Raw genomic sequence first — 19,243 nt, 5'->3', positions numbered from 1 at the left:
GTGCGTGGACGGCGCCACAGCCGACCACCTTCGTCTCCCCGGTGGCGATGTTTTGCTGCACGGGTTGGACTTACGAACAATTCGACTTACGAACAATTCGACTTACGAACAATTCGACTTACGAACAATTCGACTTACGAACAGACCTCTGGAATCCTAACTCGTTCGTAAGTCGAGGAGTCGCTGTTCGATTAGAAAATCAATTCACCGAAACGTCAAACAGATTATAGGGGCGAGTATCCGGACGACGGAAAGCCGTGGACCACACTGAACCGTGCTCGGACGCAGCACGGCAGATGCGCGGCGTCCAACGTCGTTCCGTCAACGGTAAAATCAACGAGTCACCGATCTTGCGACCGTCGCGAAGCCCAGACAAATCAAGCGCGTCGCCGACGAGTTTGGGCCATCCATGGCGGTGTCGCTGCAATCCGTGCGGCGTCTTACCGCCGGCCTTACATTGGTCGAAGGGCCCTGACATTCGACTGTGACGTCACTTGCACACACCGGTACGATGCGGTAGGAGGAGCGCGCGCGAGAGAGAGAGTGGGGGGGGTTTCGTGGGACGGTTTTTTTTTTAAATCCTTTATATTAAGTTCGCTTGCTTGCTTACGACCGTGCAAATCTTTCGGTCGTTTTTTAACCCACTTCCCGTGATCCAATCGAGCTGACATTTTCCACACAGACTCGTTGTGCGTGACAATTAATGTTCGTGAAAAATATTTTCCAAAATTTTACACTTTTTAGGACAAAAATATTATATTTAATTACCAATTGCTTAATGGTGCAATGCAATCATCTGACCCATAGGTGGCAGCCATCTCAAGCCAGAGGACGAGAGGACTCTAGCCGCCACGCATATAAAGGATTTATAGTGAAAAACTTTGTTTTTACGGGTTATACTTGTTTTGGCGTTTTTTTTTTCTCTCATCCGGCAACACGAACCTCGCACAGCTTAGTCAGCGTCGCGTTTGACGACGCGGTCTGCGCCTGCCCGTCGATCGTCACCTCCCCGCGGGTGAAGTAGCCCACGCCGCTCACCTGCGTCGACAGACACAAAGACAAAGATCCCCCGGATAGCCTTCAACGGACCGTTGGGGCAAGTGCTGCGCGCGAGCAAATACGAAGTGCCAGAACGGCACACGAGGGGGGTGGGTGGCCAGCACCACGCCCGGCCGCCTTTGCCTCCCCAGTGGCGATGTTTTTACGCACCGCACCAGGTACCCATTTGAGGCCGAGTCGACCTAGGGGAGGCCCAGAACCGGTTCAGATAATCGTCACCGGCGCAACAACGCACAAAGCAAAGACACAACAACGCTCTGCGGAGCCGGGCGAGAACCTACAAACTCCAACGACGACTGCCGCTCTTGGCGCGTGGAGTATGGATAGCTGTCCCCTTGCTCTCTACCTGTTACCCTCCCGTGGCTTAGAGAGACACGACCCCCACTCCGCGCGAGAAGACTTCACGAGACGCAGTGAACGGCGCCACTGCTGCGCCAGCTCTCAGCAGCAGCAGTAGCAGCAGCAGCACTCAGCATCACCAGCACTCAGCAGCAGCAGCTCTCAGCAGAAGCACCAGCAGCAGCAGGAGCAGCAGCAGGAGCAGCAGCACTCAGCAGCAGCAGCAGCCCGGCTCGCGTGCGAGCGTCATCCGGCCACGCCAGGGTTCTGCCCCGCGGGGGTCGCGGACAAACTGTAGGCGACACCCGGCTCGTGACTGTCGGCCGAGTTCATTTGTCCCGGAGGCGAACTCGAGTTCATTTGGCGCGGGCAACTTGGTGGAGGCAAAGGCGCAGCCCCTGCTGTTGCCGGCTCACGCCACTGCTGCCGGAAGGGCCTCGAGTGGAGGCGGCTCTCGTGATGATAACCGCCACGACGGTGATCTCGGTAGTGCTGCTGATGATGATAGTTGGCGCTGATGATTCTGCTGGTTCTAATGCTGATAATAAAGATGGTGATGATGAATATAACGGTGATGATGATGATAGTGGTGTTGATGATGATGATGATGATAGTTGGCGCTGATGATTCTGCTGCTTCTAATGCTGATAATAAAGATGATGATGATGAATATAATGGTGATGATGATGATAGTGGTGTTGATGACGATGATAGTGGTGTTGATGATGATGATGATAGTTGGCGCTGATGATGCTGCTGCTTCTAATGCTGATAATAAAGATGATGATGATGAATATAATGGTGATGATGATGATAGTGGTGTTGATGATGATGATAGTGGTGTTGATGATGATGATGATAGTTGGCGCTGATGATGCTGCTGCTTCTAATGCTGATAATAAAGATGATGATGATGAATATAATGGTGATGATGATGATAGTGGTGTTGATGATGATGATAGTGGTGTTGATGATGATGATGATAGTTGGCGCTGATGATGCTGCTGCTTCTAATGCTGATAATAAAGATGATGATGAATATAATGGTGATGATGATGATGATAGTGGTGTTGATGATGATGATGATAGTTGGCGCTGATGATGCTGCTGCTTCTAATGCTGATGATAAAGATGATGACGATGATGACGACGATGATAATGCTACGACAAACAACGACAATGATGACAGTGGCCATAACCTTGACAACAGTAATGGTGCCGATGCTGATGATGATGATGTTGCCGATGATGATTATGACGGCGACGATGATAACGGTGATGATTGCGGCGGCGGCGGCGGTGGCGATGATGTGGATACCTCAGCCAGCAGCCCCTCTGACGTGAACACTCGGGTGACGGTCATCTCGTTCGACGTGAGCGTTCCGGTTTTGTCGGAGCAGATGACGTCACAGCAACCTGAGAGGTGAAAGGGCAAAGGGCAAACAGTCAGCCGCCAGCTCGGGGGTGGGCGCCGCAACAACAAGACGCTGCCCCGTCGGGGTGGGCGAGTGTCCGATGAGCGGGTGAGTCTTTGAGTGGGTGAATCTCTGAGTGGGTGAGTCTCTGAGTGGGTGAGCCTCTGAGCGGGTGAGCCTCTGAGCGGGTGAGCCTCTGAGCGGGTGAGCCTCTGAGCAGGTGAATCTCTGAGCAGATGAGCCTCTGAGCGGGTGAGCCTCTGAGCGGGTGAGCCTCTGAGCGGGTGAATCTCTGAGCGGGTGAGCCTCTGAGCGGGTGAGCCTCTGAGTGGATGAGTCTCTGAGCGGGTGAGCCTCTGAGCGGATGAGTCTCTGAGCGGGTGAGTCTCTGAGCGGGTGAGCCTCTGAGCGGGTGAATCTCTGAGCGGGTGAGCCTCTGAGCGGGTGAGCCTCTGAGTGGATGAGTCTCTGAGCGGGTGAGCCTCTGAGTGGATGAGTCTCTGAGCGGGTGAGCCTCTGATGAGCGGGCGACCTCACCAAGCGTCTCCACCGTGGGCAGTCTCCTCACCACCGCGTTCTTGGCGGCCATCCTCATCACGCCCAGCGCCAGCGTCACCGTCACCACGATGGGTAACCCCTCAGGGATGGCTGCCACCGCCAGGCTAGGGGTCACAGGTCAGGGAGACACAGGGGTCAGGAGGAAACGGGGGTCAGGAGGACACGGGGGTCAGGGGTCAGGAGAACCCAGGGGTGGCTGCCACCGCCAGGCTAGGGGTCACAGGTCAGGGAGACACAGGGGTCAGGAGGAAACGGGGGTCAGGGGTCAGGACACGGGGGTCAGGGGTCAGGACACGGGGGTCAGGGGTCAGGAGGACCCAGGGGTGGCTGCCACCGCCAGGCTAGGGGTCACAGGTCAGGGAGACACAGGGGTCAGGAGGAAATGGGAGTCAGGAGGACACAGGGGTCAGGGGTCAAGAGGACCCAGGAGTGGCTGCCACCACCAGGCTAGGGGTCACAGGTCAGGGAGACACAGGGGTCAGGAGGAAACGGGGGTCAGGGGTCAGGAACACCCAGAGGTCAGGAGGTCACAGGGGTCAGGGAGACATGGAGGTCAGGGTCAGGCATACGTGGGGCGTCAGGAGTCAGGGAGATACAGGGGACATGGAGACACAGGCGTCAGGGATCAGTGAGACAGATACCCTGGTCAGAGAGACAAGTAGTCAGTGATAATGATCATTATTATTTATGTCTACACAGCACCTCTCAATGAAAAGATCAAAAAGCGCTGTACACGTGAAATTTCAACACTAGAAAAAATCTAAGTGCTGTACAGGACAACAAGTTGGTATATGTATGAGTTTGTGTGCACCCACGGATGTGCGTGTGTATGTGTCTTTATGCTAGCGGGGAGCAGTAGTGTAGTGGTTAGCGTGCGGCGCTAAAAATTCGGGCGAGCCGAGTTCGATTCCCGCTCACGGCCACTGCCAGTAACAATAACCTGAATCAGTACTGGGCTTCCCCTAGGTAGACTCAGCCTCAAATGAGTCCCTGCTGCGGAGTATAAACATTACCACTGGGGAGACAAAGGCGGTCGGGCATAGTGCTGGCCACCCACTCCCTCGTGTACCATGCCGGCCTTCATAGGGGCTCGCTAACAGGACTTTCCCCAACAGTCTGTTAAGACTATACGGGGGATTTATATTTAAAGCTTTCGTGACTGCAGGGATTCATATTCTTGGTTCTTTCGGTAAAGTCACGTAGAAGGGAAATAATAAAGTAATATAAATATACAACAATAAAAATTCTCACGATGTTTCGACTGCAAGACAAAGAACATTTTCTTGCTGTGTTTTTCACACCTGACGATGATTGCTTGTGTTGCCGTCGAAACGTCGGGAGAATTTGTATTGTTTTATATTTCTATTATTTTATTATTTCCCTTCTACGTGACTTTACCGAAAGAACCAAGACTATACGGGGGATCTTCGTCTCTTTTAGGTTCATTTTGGAGGTATGTTGAACTTCTTTTGCACCGTAAGTGGCCAACTGCGCTAATCGGAGGTGCAGGGGAAGGGCCAACAAACTAAACAACAAAAGCAATTCCAAAAAAACAAAAGAGTTTTTCAATCTAGTTTTAAAAGTGCATAGCTCCAGTGGCTTCCCGATAATGTGTGTATGTGTAATGTGAGGATATATCTGGGTTGCTGATGGATCACACCTCGTTACGATGATTGGCTCTACCGGTCTTGGCCCATAGCCAATTGGGGGAAGTCTAGGGGCGTGGCCCTGACGTAATGGGAAGGTGACAGCTGCAAGTAGATGATTGGTTCTGCTGGCTTTAGCCACAGCCAATGGGGGGACGAGTCAGGGGCGCGGTCCCGGGAGCGTACGATGGAGTCTAGAAGATTCCATAGAGGTTAACCAGGATTGGTGGAAAGGTACCACGTGACCCGGGTATTAAAAGGGGTGGAGACGGACAACACGTGGTCAGATCTGGAACGAACGGAGGGTGAGGCCACGCTGGAGCGGGGTCCAGGCTGCCACGTGGCCACGCGTGTCTCTCTCTCTCCCTCTCACGCTGTCTGTCAGCAGCGTGAAGGAGTAAGATGGGAGTGTTGTGAACGAAAGAGAAATAAAGACCGGATTCCAGAAGTCGCTTCCACGACCTTTATTACATACGCACCTCACGCCGATGGTGAACATATTGAGCAGAGACTTCCCCTGGAGCCAACCGGCCAGTGCAATCAGCCCTGGGGAGCACGATCACACACACGCGCACGCACACGCACACAGTGCGATTTCTTCTTGGTTCTTTCGGTAAATAATAATACTCTGATAATTTATGCATTGTCCTTGAAACTGATTGGCCCACACCAGAGACAGCTTTCTTTAGAGCCTAGCCTCATATGGTGTTCGACCAGATGACGCCAAAAGGCTAGGCTCTAAAGAAAGCTGTCTCTGGTGTGAACCAATCAGTTTCAAGGACATTTAAAGCTTTCGTGACCACAGAGTATTGTTTTTTGTTTGCATTTGACTGCAAGTATTGTGGTTAATGTAAGCATGATTCCTTGCAAAAGCTGTCAGTTTTGTTGCCAGAAAAAAGGGGAAAAACCCTATTAGTATATTTTGGTACTGGCAAAGGAGGTCCCATGATGGAGTATAATTTGTTTTACTATCAACACACCCGGCAGTATTACCATAAAAATAACAGCTGTTTTGTTTCAGAAGCCACTGGACCACGAACGATATATTACCCACGTGGCTTATCACGTGGAAATGTAGAGCAGGCAAAATGCTCTAAACGCGCGATGTTGATTCTAAATGTGGAGGACCCGGAGAAAAATCTACGTCACCACGGGGAGAGCATGCAAACTCCAAACATACGGCACACGTCAGGGTCGGGATCGAACCCACGGCCTCCTGCATGCCAGGCGAGGTAGTTAACATCTCGCCACTCGATTCGAACCGTGAACGTCCGTGGCAAGCGCGTTACCTGTGGGACGCGTCACGATGATGGTTCTTATAACGATGACATCGATGGTTTTACAATATAATGTGTATCTTTCAATGGAAGAGAGAATGATATTGATTATCAAAGAACCTACCCTTGCCTGTCCCCCCCCCCCCCACCCCCCATTGACTGGCTAGGGTCAGAATACATGAAAAGTATTAAAGTGAGAAACAGATACAGAACCGATGCCATGTCCTCCAGATTATGAGACGCACTTTAAAGGATTTTAAAGCAAAAGTCAGCTGTGCATGTTACAATACAGAGTGTGCGTGTCTCCCAGAAGGTGTGTTTTAATCTGGTTTGTTCGGAAACATCTTCCAGAACATGGTCTCTCCCGAGCAATACATGGACGTTCACCCAGACACCACACCAGCCAGTCAGAATCATCTCTTCCAGAATGTGTGGTGGTGGTGGTTACACACAGCGTGGTGGATGACACCAAACAGTCAGTCTGATATCGACCGAGTCCCCCAATATGGGCGGAGGAATTGACGGGTGAAGTTCACGTGCAGAGTATCGCCATGGTAGCAGCAAGAGAAGAGTGATCAGGATGCGACTGACCGCCAGCGAGCGAGCGAGCGACTGGAGTGAAAAGAGCGAGTGCTGGGCCTTCGATGAAGCCGACTGCCTCGCGGACAATTCCATCGATGACTCACCGATGATCCCGAAGGAGTACAGGGACAGCTGCTTGCTCAAGTGATCCATGTTTTTCTGCAGGGGAGTCTTTGGCGCCTGCAAATGTCAACAAATGTAGAGTCAGCCATCTCGCACGCAACATTTTTTTTTACTTTTCTAAAATCCCGATTGTGCTGTCGGCGTCACGTCACCAGAACAACTGCCCACGCAGAACTCTCACGCGAGCAGTGCAACGATGTCCCGTGTTTAGACGACGGCCCACGGAAAGTAGACATTGCAGAACTACCTCCCGGAGATATCTTCAAGCGGTGACCTCTGGTCCGCAGAGGGGCAGCGCTTTCTTCTCCGCTCGAGCCGAGGGTTCATTGCGCGACGGTCAACCTGATCCAGCACCCTAACCCATGAACTGTGGAGGCTAGGGTTGGTTATTTCATACAATTATGGTGCCATGCCCTGGGCCTTTTCAGCAGAAGGCAGTGAGGCAAAGTGGATGAAAAATAAGAATAGGTTTTAAACTTCCTGGCAATAAAACAGGCATTAAGATTAAGATGTTCAAACTGAAACAAGTACTTTGTGTGGTTAATGCAGTAACTTGATTCCTTGCAAAAGGTTTCTATTTGGTGTTTGAACCTCATAACACCTCCTGTTTAATTGCCAGAAAGGGTAAAAAAAAAAAGATTCTATTTTTCATAATATCATCGTGTACCCTTCTGTGTGGGATAGAGCGTTGCCCCCTCGCACACGTTGATTTGTAATTCGGGTGTTCCAGTTACCAGTTACCCCCCCCCCTCCGCCCCCACACGCACAAACGATCGCAAATTGGCTGGGGAACATCTTAATATGTGCAGAACTGCAGAGCAATTGTTAGCGCAAAACCTTACAGGAGCAGCAACAGCAGCAGAAGCTAACGCAGCAGCTACAGCAGCTAAAGCAGCAGCTACAGGGGTAGCAACAGCAGCAGCAGCTACAGAGGCAGCAGCTGCCACAGCAGCAGCTACAGCAGCAGCAGCAGCAGCAGCTACAGCAGCAGCTGCTGCAACAGCTACAGAGGCAGCAACATCAGTAGCTCCAGCAGCAGCTCCAGCAGTAGCAGCGACAGAGGCAACTACAGCAGCAGCTATAGAGGCAAGTGCATCAGCAGCGGCAGCGTTTTCTCACCTCCTCCTTCTGCATCATGCGGAACACCTCGCCGAACTGGGAGTTCTCGCCGGTGTTGACGACGATGCCCTGCACCATGACGTCACAACACAGTGCCGTGAGACCTCACCATCGTCATCGTCACCATCAGCACCACCGTCGTCGTTGGCCTGCATTATCTCCGTCATTGATAATTGTTTTTTTACCCTTTTATCTGGCAACAAAACTGACACCTTTTTTACAAGGAGTCATGTTTGCATTGACCACAATACCTGCAGTCGGAATGCAATCAAAAAACATAACTCTGATAATGTATGCACTGTCCTTGAAGTTGATTGGTCACACCCGAGACAGCTTTTCTTCGAGCCTAGTCTCACATGGTGTTGGACCATATGAGTTGTGCGCCTTTTGGCATCATCTTGCGTCGTCATTACGCTCACGGTCTCGTACATTTAACGCTGTCCGTGGCGCTCTGTCTTCGCAAAATGCAGCCCACTACAGCTCCGTAGTAGTTACCTCTTCTGAAATATTACATTCCTGTTCTGATTGAATAAAAATAGAAAGGGGAACGAAAATGAAAGTATTTTCATAAAATTTTTTATTTAAACCGCGTTTAAAATACGTTTTTCGATCCTGCGCAATGTGGAACACACATTTCATGATGGTGGTTGTCAAGGGCCCCCCCCCATCTCACAGCTTTGGCCCCCCCACTCGTTACGCCGCTGCTCCTCGGAGCAAAAACCCCGAAACCCCACCGCTCACCTTGCCGCGACCGCTCCGGACCAGGGTCCCCATGAACACGATGTTGACGGGGCTGCTGCTGCTGCCACCGCCGCCGCTGCTGCCGCAGCTGCCGTCGAGACCGGGGTGAGCCGCGTCCACCGTCTTGGCGTTCGGCTGGGTCTCGCCCGTGAAGCTCGACTCATCCAGCGTGAGCTCCACAGCCTGGCGCAAAGATGCCCAACCGTGTAGCCTTAACAGACTGTTGTGGCAAGTGCCGGTAGCGAGTAGCAGTGCAGCCTATGAAGGTGTGGTGTGGGTGGCCAGCGACCATGCCCACCCAACCGCCTTCGTCTCCCGGGTGGCGATGTTTTTTACACACCGCGCCCAAGCACTTATTTGAGGCCGAGCCGATCTAGGGGAGGCACAGGACCGGTTCAGATAATCGTCACTGGTGTTGGTGGCCGTGGGCGGGAATTGAACCCGGGTCGCCGGATTCATAGCGCTGCGCGCTAACCGCTGTACAACCGCTCCCCCACATACACACACACAACAACAACCGCCATTCGCCACTAAGTGGCGGTGATGTCACCACGACGCTTGTGCCAGGCCATGTACACCTTGAGGCCACGTGAAGTGTCGAACGCCCGCTGGCAGGAGGTCACGGGGCAGACCCAGCAGGTGCCACGCACGGGTCAACTGACAGAGATGACTGTCTGATGCACCACCTGTGCCCCCTACTGTGCCAATCTGCTGTGCTTTAGCCACCCGGCACTCCGCTCGTTGCTGTGAGCGTCGCTCCTCCGCCCTCCGTTGTTGCTGGAGGGCGACTGCCTCCAGGCTGTGAGCGGGAATCGAACTCGGGCTGCCGGGTTCGTAGCGCAGCGTAGCGCTAACCGCTGCACTACCGCTCCCCACGAGCTCACCCCATACTCGCTCACACACACAACAACAACAACACCGATGTGAATAAAAAATTAACCCGTAAAAACAAGGTTTTTCACTATAAATCCTTTATATGCGTGGCGGCTAGAGTCCTCTCGTCCTCTGGCTTGAGATGGCTGCCACCTATGGGTCAGATGATTGCATGGCACCATTAAGCAATTGGTAATTAAATATAATATTTTTGTCCTAAAATGTGTAACATTTTGGGAAAAAAATTTTCACGAACATTAATTGTCACGCACAACGAGTCTGTGTGCAAAATGTCAGCTCGATTGGATCACGGGAAGTGGGTTAAAAAACGACCGAAAGATTTGCACGGTCGTAAGCAAGCAAGCAAGCGCGCAAGTGAACTTAATATAAAGGATTTAAAAATGTCCCGGCGTGTGTAAGCTCGCGGTGACACCTCGGTGAGTCTCAGGTCGGCCGGCACTCGGTCTCCGAGCGCGAGGCACACGAGGTCCCCCGGGACGAGCTCCCTCGCCAGGAGACGCTCCGTCGCTCCCCCTCGGACACTGGGAGCGCAAACACACGAGGGCACGCAGACAGACAGGTTAGACATGCTCACGCACGGATAGACATGCAGACACACACACACGGAGTGACATGCATAGACACGTAGAGACATGCAGACATATAGACATGCAGACAGACAGACAGACATGCAGGTACACACGGATAGACATACAGACAGATAGACAGGCAAACACACACACAGACATGCAGACACACACACAGAAATGCAGACACACACGGATAGACATGCACACACACACGGATAGACATGCAGACACACACAGATTGACAGAGATGCAGACAGACAGATATACATGCAGACGCACACACGGATAGACATACATGCATACATACAAACAGATAGACATGCAGAAACACACACAGACTTGCAGACACACACACAGCCATTCAGACATATACACAGACAGACATGCAGACACACACAGACACAGAAATGCAAGCAGATTAAAAGACATTCAGAAACACACACAGACTTGCAGACAGACAGAGAGACATACAGAAACACGCACAGACTTGCAGACACACGTAAGGGGCATCATTGTCTCTGTGTGCCGTCGCAGATGTCCAGGTGTCCAGGTGTCCAGGTGTTCATGTTCGCTGCGTGCATTTATGGGGAGCGGGAGTCAGCGCGCTGCACTACGAACCCGGCGACCCGAGTTCAATTCCCGCTCACGGCCAACACCGGTGACGATTATCTGAACCGGTCCCGGGCCTCCCTTAGGTCGACTCAGCCTCAAATGACTACCCGGCGTGGTGTGGAGTAAACATCGCCACTGGGAAGACAAAGGCGGCCGGGAGTGGTGCTGGCCACCCCCCCCCCCCCTCGTGTGCCGTTGACGGCCTTCATAGGTGCTCGCTAACAGGACTTGCCCCACCAGTCTGTTTCGACTACACGGGGGATCTTTGTCTTTGTGCGTTCACGCACGTTCACGCGCGCGTGCGTGCGTGGTGAGTGGTGGCGCAGTGGTGTGGGCACTGTTCAGCGAACCTGGAGACCTGAAATTTCATTCCTGGCTATGACCAAGTGTGGCTGCGTGCACGTGCGCACGCACACACAACAACAACCGCCATTCGCCACTTAGGGGCGGTGACGTCACCACGACGCTTGTGCCAGGCCATGTGCACCTTGAGGCCACGCGAAGTGTCGAACGCCCGCTGGCAGGAGGTCACGGGGCAGACCAAGTTGCCACGGGTCGACTGACTCGGCACACACGCACACGTGCACACGCACGCACACGTGCACACACACACACGCGTGCGTGTGTGGAGGAGGCTCGTGAAGGACGCTGCTGCTGCTGAGCAGTTGGAGGCAGTTCCCCGCGCCTCCGGCTACAACCGAGGGCAGAGGAGCGACGCTCGGAGCCCCGGGCGAATCAAACGTAGCGAGTTGGCACAGCAGGGGGGCACAGGTGGTGCATCGGGCCCGTCATCTCGCTCATTCGAGCCGTGGCACCACCTGGGTGACGGCCCTTGACCTCGTGCCAGCGGGCGTTCCCCACTGCACGTGGCCTCAGCGTGCACGTAGCCTCGCACAGGCGCCGTGGTGACGTCGCCGCCACTTAGTGGCGAATGGCAGTTGTTGTTGTTGTGTGTGTGTGCGTGCAGTGCCTCTGCGTGTCGTACAAACTGGTAATGCGAACTTTGCCCAACCCCAGCTCCCCCCCCGCAAACCACTGACCAGTTGCATTCCGGGGGAACCAGTTTGTTGAGTTCTTCCAGAGATTTTTCTGAGCGATACTCCTGTCGGGTCAAACAGAAAAAAGAATCCTCGATCAACGCCACGTACAACGCATGCAGATCGCCGCCGCAGATTAGGTAAATGTTTGCATTCAGTGTTGAAACATCGGCAGGGAGTTATGTATGCGTAACCACCCCCACCTCTCACCCCCGCCTTTCTACTGGCAAGCCTAATGATTAACCTGCAGGGAAGGTGCCACGAGTAACATAGTTCTGCTGCACAGGGACAACTGCCACTGGGGGGGTCCCCTAGACTCGACACCTTGAAAGCAACCATCGCCCCCTCCCGACAAGAGTAACGCCCGCTCACAGACCCGGTGCCGAGTCACCTAGTGTCGCATAGCGACAGCTGCCACCGGGGGTGCCCTTGCGAATGCGTCTGGGTTGCGATGCAAGTCGCTCGTCGCGCGCACAGCACTACGAGACTCACAGCGGCGTGGAGCAGAGCGACTCTATGGGCCGCAGATCATTGCTATCGTTGTTATTAACACATTGTCCTGCGGAGGGAGCTGGTAGGGACGTTGGGTTGCTCGGTCAATGGCCAGGGTCAACGGCGGCGTGGTGTATTCCGCAAATATGGCCGACTGTGAGGGCGGGCACAAGCCGGCGTGAGTAAGTTAAACGTTGAGTTTTATAAGGGCACCACGGGGTGACCAGCCCCTCCCCACCCAGCCCCACCCCTCCCACCCCCCACCCAGCCCCACCCCACCCTCCCCACCCAGCCCCTCCCCACCCTGCCCACCCAGCCCCTCCCCACCATCCCCTCTCCACCCAGCCCCACCCCTCCCATTTTTGGATTCACGACGGACGGACGGACACAATAATCCCCTGTGGGCTGGTGTAACCAGGAGGTTCCTACCAGTAGTATTACTATAACTGTTGTAGCTAAAGAAAGCGACTTGATGCTAACTCAGGTCGCGCTCACAAATGGGGGCGGCGATGTTTCACGCGTCTCTACGCTCTTACTTCGTTTTCGATTAGATTAAAAGACCGCGACAGATGTCGTGCACGTGTGTTGTTCAACTTCTTTCGCACCGTACGTAGCCAACCGTGCTACATCGGAGGTGCGGGGGAAGGACAACAAACTAAACACGCAAACAGCAGTCCTGAAGAAATTAGCTTTCAATCGAGATTTCAAAATGTCAGTCTACAATTGCACTTATATATATTTTTTTTCTACTTTGCACAAGTCCTCAGGTGAAAAAATATACAGACGTACAGACTGACGCAAAAAATATATTTTTTCACCTTCACCTTGCTTGTGTTAGCAATCGAAACGTCGTGATATCTTTTTTTTCTATCTTCGCGATTTTACCGAAAGACCCAAACAGTACACAATACATAGATTGAGTTTTAGCCTCGGGGTATGCGAAAAACGTCTCCCCGACGCACTGCGTTGCTCTGGGTGTGTGCGTCCCAAGTCGGTGCAGAGCTGGCGTGCAAAGTGTGGGCGGTAAAGTCTCACCTGTACAAAGGCCACCGTCACCACGATGACAATGGCCTGCAAATCGCACACACACACGGACAACAACAAACAACCTTTGTGTAGCCGCAAAGACCGTGGGAAAAGAGAGAGAAAGTGCAATTAGCGAGCGCCTATTAAGGCGGACCAGTGCTGGTCGTGTGTACGTTGAACTTCTTTCGCGCCGTACGTAGCCAACCGTGCGAATCGGAGGCGGTCAACACTAACCCAACCCGTCTGGCCCGGGGTTCTGATATTTACACAGCGTGCCACGTGCTCGTGCAAAGTTGACGTTGACCGAGGGAAGGCCCAGCAGCGGTGCCGTTGATCACCGCTGGTGCGTTACGCGTGCCGTACAGACTCACGCAGACACCCATGGACTCACATGGACCTACAGACTCGCACAGAGACCCATGGACTCACACGGACCTACAGACTCGCACAGAGACCCATGAACTCACACGGACCTACAGACTCACACAGAGACACATGGACTCACACAGACGTACAAACTCGCACAGAGACCCGTGGACTCACACGTACCTACAGACTCACGCAGACACCCGTGGACTCACACGGACCTACAGACTCACGCAGACACCCATGGACTCACACAGACGTAGACTCGCACAGAGACCCATGGACTCACACGGACCTACAGACTCACACAGAGACCCATGGACTCACACGGACGGACTTGCACAGAGACCCATGGACTCACACAGGCGTAGACTCGCACAGAAACCCATGGACTGACACGGACATTTCGACTCGCACAGAGACCCATGGACTCACACGGACCTACAGACTCGCACAGAGACCCATGGACTCACACGGACCTACAGACTCACGCAGAGACCCGTGGACTCACGTGGACCTACAGACTCGCACAGAGAACCATGGACTCACATGGACCTACAGACTCACGCAGAGACCCATGGACTCACACGGACCTACAGACTCACACAGAGACCCATGGACTCACACGGACATACAGACTCACACAGAGACCCATGGACTCACACAGACCTACAGACTCACGCAGACACCAGTGGACTCACATGGACCTACAGACTCGCACAGAAACCCATGGACTCACATGGACCTACAGACTCACGCAGAGACCCATGGACTCACACAGACCTACAGACTCACGCAGACACCAGTGGACTCACATGGACCTACAGACTCGCACAGAGACCCATGGACTCACACGGATGTACAGACTCGCCCAGAGACCCCGTGGACTGACACAGACCTACAGACTCGCACAGAGACCCATGGACTCACGCGGACGTACGGACTCGCACAGAGACCCGTGGACTCACACGGACCTACAGACTCGCACAGAGACCCATGGACTCACACAGACGTAGACTCGCACAGAGACCCATGGACTGAAACGGACATTTCAACTCACACAGAGACCCATGAACTCACACTGACCTACAGACTCGCACAGAGACCCGTGGACTCACATGGACCTACAGACTCACACAGAGACCCATGGACTCACACAGACCTACAGTCTCGCAAAGAGACCCATGGACTCACACGGACCTACAGACTCGCACAGAGACCCCGTGGATTGACACGGACATACAGACTCGCACAGAGACCCATGGACTCACACGGACCTACAGACTCGCACAGAGACCCGTGGACTCACCAGGGTGATGCTGATGGCGTCATCCACTTGCTTCGTGATGACGCTCACGGCGGCGGACGCCAGCAGCAGCAGGATCATGGGGTTCTTGAACTGCAGGAGGGCAACGGGGGCAACGTTGGAACGTCCGTGACCTTCAGCCTCAAAGTCCGTCCCTTACAGCTGCCGAGGGTCAAGTCGAGCCCAGGCAGTGACCGCTTACCGCGGGTGCTGTAGGTTGTTGGACGGGGCTGTTGGTGGTGGTGATGTTGTTGGTGGTGGTGGTGATGTTGGTGGTGGTGGTGATGTTGTTGGTGGTGGTGATGATGTTGGTAGTGGTGATGTTGGTGGTGATGTTGTTGGTGGTGGTGGTGATGTTGTTGGTGGTGGTGATGTTGGTGGTGGTGGTGATGTTGGTGGTGGTGATGTTGTTGTTGTTGGTGGTGGTGGTGATGTTGGTGGTGGTGGTGATGTTGTTGGTGGTGGTGATGATGTTGGTAGTGGTGATGTTGGTGGTGATGTTGTTGGTGGTGGTGGTGATGTTGTTGGTGGTGGTGATGTTGGTGGTGGTGGTGATGTTGGTGGTGGTGATGTTGTTGTTGGTGGTGATGTTGTTGGTGGTGGTGATGTTGGTGGTGGTGGTGGTGATGTTGTTGGTGGTGGTGATGTTGTTGGTGGTGGTGATGTTGTTGGTGGTGGTGATGTTGTTGGTGGTGATGATGATGTTGTTGGTGGTGATGATGTTGGTGGTGGTGATGTTGTTGGTGGTGGTGGTGATGTTGTTGGTGGTGATGATGTTGTTGGTGGTGATGTTGTTGTTGGTGGTGATGTTGGTGGTGATGTTGTTGTTGGTGGTGATGTTGTTGGTGATGTTGTTGGTGGTGGTGGTGATGTTGGTGGTGGTGGTGATGTTGTTGGTGGTGGTGATGTTGTTGGTGGTGATGATGTTGTTGGTGGTGGTGATGTTGGTGGTGGTGGTGGTGGTGATGCTGTTGGTGGTGATGTTGTTGTTGGTGGTGATGCTGTTGGTGGTGTTGTTACTGTTGTCGTTGGTGGCTTTGGGAGTGTTGTTTTAGTAGTTGGTGGTGATGGCCGTGTTGAGTGGTGCTGTTGGTGGTGAAGGACGCTACTGGGCAGTCGGGAGGCAGTCGCCCTCCAGCAACAGCGGAGGGCGGAGGAGCGACGCTCACGACAACGAGCGGAGCGGCGGGCGGCTAAGACGCAGCGAGTTTGCACGGCAGGGGGCACAGGTGGTGCATCGCCCAGTCATCTCACTCAGTCAATCCATAGCACCTGGGTCTGTCTTGCCAGCGGGCGTTCGACCCTTAACGTGCACATAACCTGGTACAAACGCCGTGGTTACGTCACCGGCACTTAGTGGCGAATGGCGGTTGTTGTTGTTGTTGTTGGTGGTGGTTGTGGGGAGCGGTAGTGCAACGGTTAGCACGCTGCGCTACGAACCCGGCGACCCGAGATCGATTCCGGCTCACGGCCAACGCCAGTGTGACGATTATCTGAACCGGCCCTGAACCTCCCCTAGGTCGACTCAGCCTTAAATGAGTACCCCGTGCGACGTGTAAAACATCGCCACTGGGGGAGACAAAGACGGCCGGGCCTGGATGCTGACCACCCACCCCCTCGTGTGCCGTGCCGGCCTTCATAGGCGCTGCTAACCGCTAACAGCACTTGCCCCGACAGCCTGTTACAAGCTGTACGGAGTGTGGGTGAGGGGGGCCTTTTTCTTTGGAGGACTCACCTGGGACAGGTACTTCTTCCACACGGGCTCATGCTCTCCCAGCTCGAACTCGTTGGCCCCGTGCACCTCCCGTCGAAGCAGGACCTCGCCGGCGTCCAGACCCGCGTCGATGTCCGTCTGCGGCACGCAAGGCATTCGTCGGCCGTGTTGCATCCCGCCGACGGACTAAGTGCCCCCCAAATCCGTCGTCATGTATGTAATGCGTGGATGTTGAACTTCGTTCGCGCGTCGTGCGTAGCCAACCGCGCGGATCGGAGGTGCGACGGGCGGAGGCGCCACCGGTTTGCTTTTTCCACCGCCCAAAAACCGAGCCGCGCTGGTGACGCGGCGATGCCGACTCACCACGGCGTCACGTTGCAACACATGACGTCGGGAGGAACGCGGTGTTTTTGCATTCCGTACTGGTCCCGCTCCCTGGCCCTACTTGGCCCCAAGCCAGATTCAGACGACATCGTCGTGTGATGCCGGCATCGGTTCCAGCTCGGTTCCGAATCGGTTCCAGCTCGGTTCCGGCTCGATTTTGGTTCGGTTCCAGCTCGGTTCCGACTCGGTTCTGGCTCGCTTCTGGCTCGGTTCCGAATCGGCTCGGCAAAAAAACACCGGCGGCGAAAAAAATGCACCCGCGCCCTCCTGTCCCCCGGTGCGTGCGTGGGAAAGAGCGTCGAGCGAGTGTGTCCGTCACCTTCAGCGCCCGCGTCACCTCGGGCACGTCCAGCCCGCTGGCCTCCTGCGTGGAGAGGCTGCCCTTGCGCTTCCTCTTTTTCTCCTCCTCCTCCTGCTCCTCGTCGCGATTCACGCTCCCAAGCTCCACCTGCAGCGCAGCATCGGCGGAGACGCAGAGGGAGACGCGGAGAGATGCGGCGAGAGCGTGAACAACCGGTGGGCAGCCCGTCCTGGGTACGAGGTGACACGTCGTTCCGAGGACCATCACCCGACCATCGTCGCGCGCGTGACGCTCACCGCTCGCCACTCGTTCAACTCGCCTGACCCTCGCCACCGCCCAACGCTCCACACGAGATTGATCTCGGCAGCGTCTGCCTAGCGGGCCGTACCCTGCTGACGACGCGCAGAGAGTCGAAACCGGTCCAGAGTGCACTCTGCGACTGACTCAGAACCTTGCTCACATCACGTGTTTATCCATCATCATCGTCATTTCCCCCGCGACCTCCGATTAGCACGGTTGGCTACATACGGTGCGAAGGAAGTTCAACGTACGTGCACGTACATCACTTGAAGGGATCTCAGCAGTGGCTCTGCGATATCCGCTTCCGCGAGCCGTCCTCAAACACGAAGCGCCGAGAATTCCGGATGGATTCTGCGAAGGAGTTCCATCAGACGACACGGATCGCGTAAAACCGGTGGGGGTGAATAACTTTAACGTTTTCAACTTTTACCCGTGAGGGTCTTTACTGAGTCTCAGTGCTCCCAATTGGGTCATGGTTCCCTTTCTGAGATATTTGACCAGTTCCCACTTAAGTACTGGGACGTACGGCGTGTTGTTTGGCACGTCGTCCGACATTTTCACGGTGGCGAGATGTTAACTACCTCGCCTGGTATACAGGAGGTTTTGGGTTCGATCCCGACCCTGACGATGCCTGCTGTATATTTGAAGTTTGCATGTTCTCCCCGTGGTCGAGTGGATTTTTCTCCGGGTCCTTCGATTTTTCCCCTCCACATTGTAGAATCAACGTGCTTGTAGAGTATTTGGCTTGTAATAAATTAGTTATGCATGATGATGAGCCGCTTCGTGTTGCTATTATTATCATTCGCGATGGGCAAATTGCTTCTGAAAAAGAGATACACAGCTCAATGTGCCCTTACCTGGAAAAGTAAAAGAAATGTTTTTTTAATTTAAATTTGAGGTGAGACATCGTGCCAAACAACAGCTGTCACAGCACAACCGGCGAGAAGCCACGTGCAGTAGCAGTGAGCCAATCAGAAGCAGAGGCCCCTCTGACCTTCGCACCTGATTGGCTCACAAGTGATGACATCACAATTACCCCCCCCCCCCCCCGCGTCTAATTAAGACCGAACCAGGAGGAGGATTTCTCCACAACTCCGGCTGTCGCCTGATGATGCTGGCTGTTGTTGTTGCAATTACTGGCGAAACGGCGCGGTACTCAAACTGTAAATGTTGTGGTGGATTTACTCTCCAACACACCGGTGTGCTGTACTAGTAAGGTATTGGCACTTTATTTTTTTACGTGACAAACCTTACTAATTGGCTGTGTCGGGTGGTGGCGGGTTTAACGACACATTTTGGACTGGAGTAGTAGTCCTATGTAATTGTGGTAAAAAAAAAAAACAGAGAACCCAGAGCACTTGTCGGGGCAAGTGCTGAGGCAGA

The 19,243-nt window shown here is 53.9% G+C and overlaps 2 protein-coding genes across 2 annotated transcripts in view; one reads left to right on the top strand and one right to left on the bottom strand.

Moving 5' to 3' along the window:
* Window positions 1-9,477, top strand: part of SMIM8 (small integral membrane protein 8) — a 104,320-nt gene extending 94,843 nt beyond the window's left edge. Inside the window, exon 4 of the mRNA XM_078869138.1 lies at window positions 9,444-9,477. The gene's annotated coding sequence lies outside the window, so the exon portion shown is untranslated. The remainder of the gene's footprint in view (window positions 1-9,443) is intronic.
* Window positions 1-19,243, bottom strand: part of LOC144942330 (calcium-transporting ATPase type 2C member 1-like) — a 51,842-nt gene that overhangs the window by 16,200 nt on the left and 16,399 nt on the right. Inside the window, exons 2-14 of the mRNA XM_078869137.1 lie at window positions 17,579-17,707; window positions 16,897-17,013; window positions 15,165-15,254; window positions 13,499-13,534; window positions 11,975-12,036; window positions 10,166-10,274; window positions 8,860-9,042; window positions 8,119-8,187; window positions 6,981-7,056; window positions 5,497-5,563; window positions 3,351-3,475; window positions 2,717-2,814; window positions 943-1,038 (exon numbers count right to left, since the gene is read on the bottom strand). Coding sequence (XP_078725263.1) covers window positions 943-1,038; window positions 2,717-2,814; window positions 3,351-3,475; window positions 5,497-5,563; window positions 6,981-7,056; window positions 8,119-8,187; window positions 8,860-9,042; window positions 10,166-10,274; window positions 11,975-12,036; window positions 13,499-13,534; window positions 15,165-15,254; window positions 16,897-17,013; window positions 17,579-17,707 — 1,257 coding nt within the window. The remainder of the gene's footprint in view (window positions 1-942; window positions 1,039-2,716; window positions 2,815-3,350; window positions 3,476-5,496; window positions 5,564-6,980; window positions 7,057-8,118; window positions 8,188-8,859; window positions 9,043-10,165; window positions 10,275-11,974; window positions 12,037-13,498; window positions 13,535-15,164; window positions 15,255-16,896; window positions 17,014-17,578; window positions 17,708-19,243) is intronic.

The sequence above is a fragment of the Lampetra fluviatilis genome, chromosome 27 (genome assembly GCF_964198595.1).
Source record: "Lampetra fluviatilis chromosome 27, kcLamFluv1.1, whole genome shotgun sequence".
NCBI lineage: Eukaryota > Metazoa > Chordata > Hyperoartia > Petromyzontiformes > Petromyzontidae > Lampetra > Lampetra fluviatilis.
The sequence above is the reverse complement of the archived record's forward strand: the minus strand, read 5'-3'. Positions and strand labels throughout refer to the sequence as shown.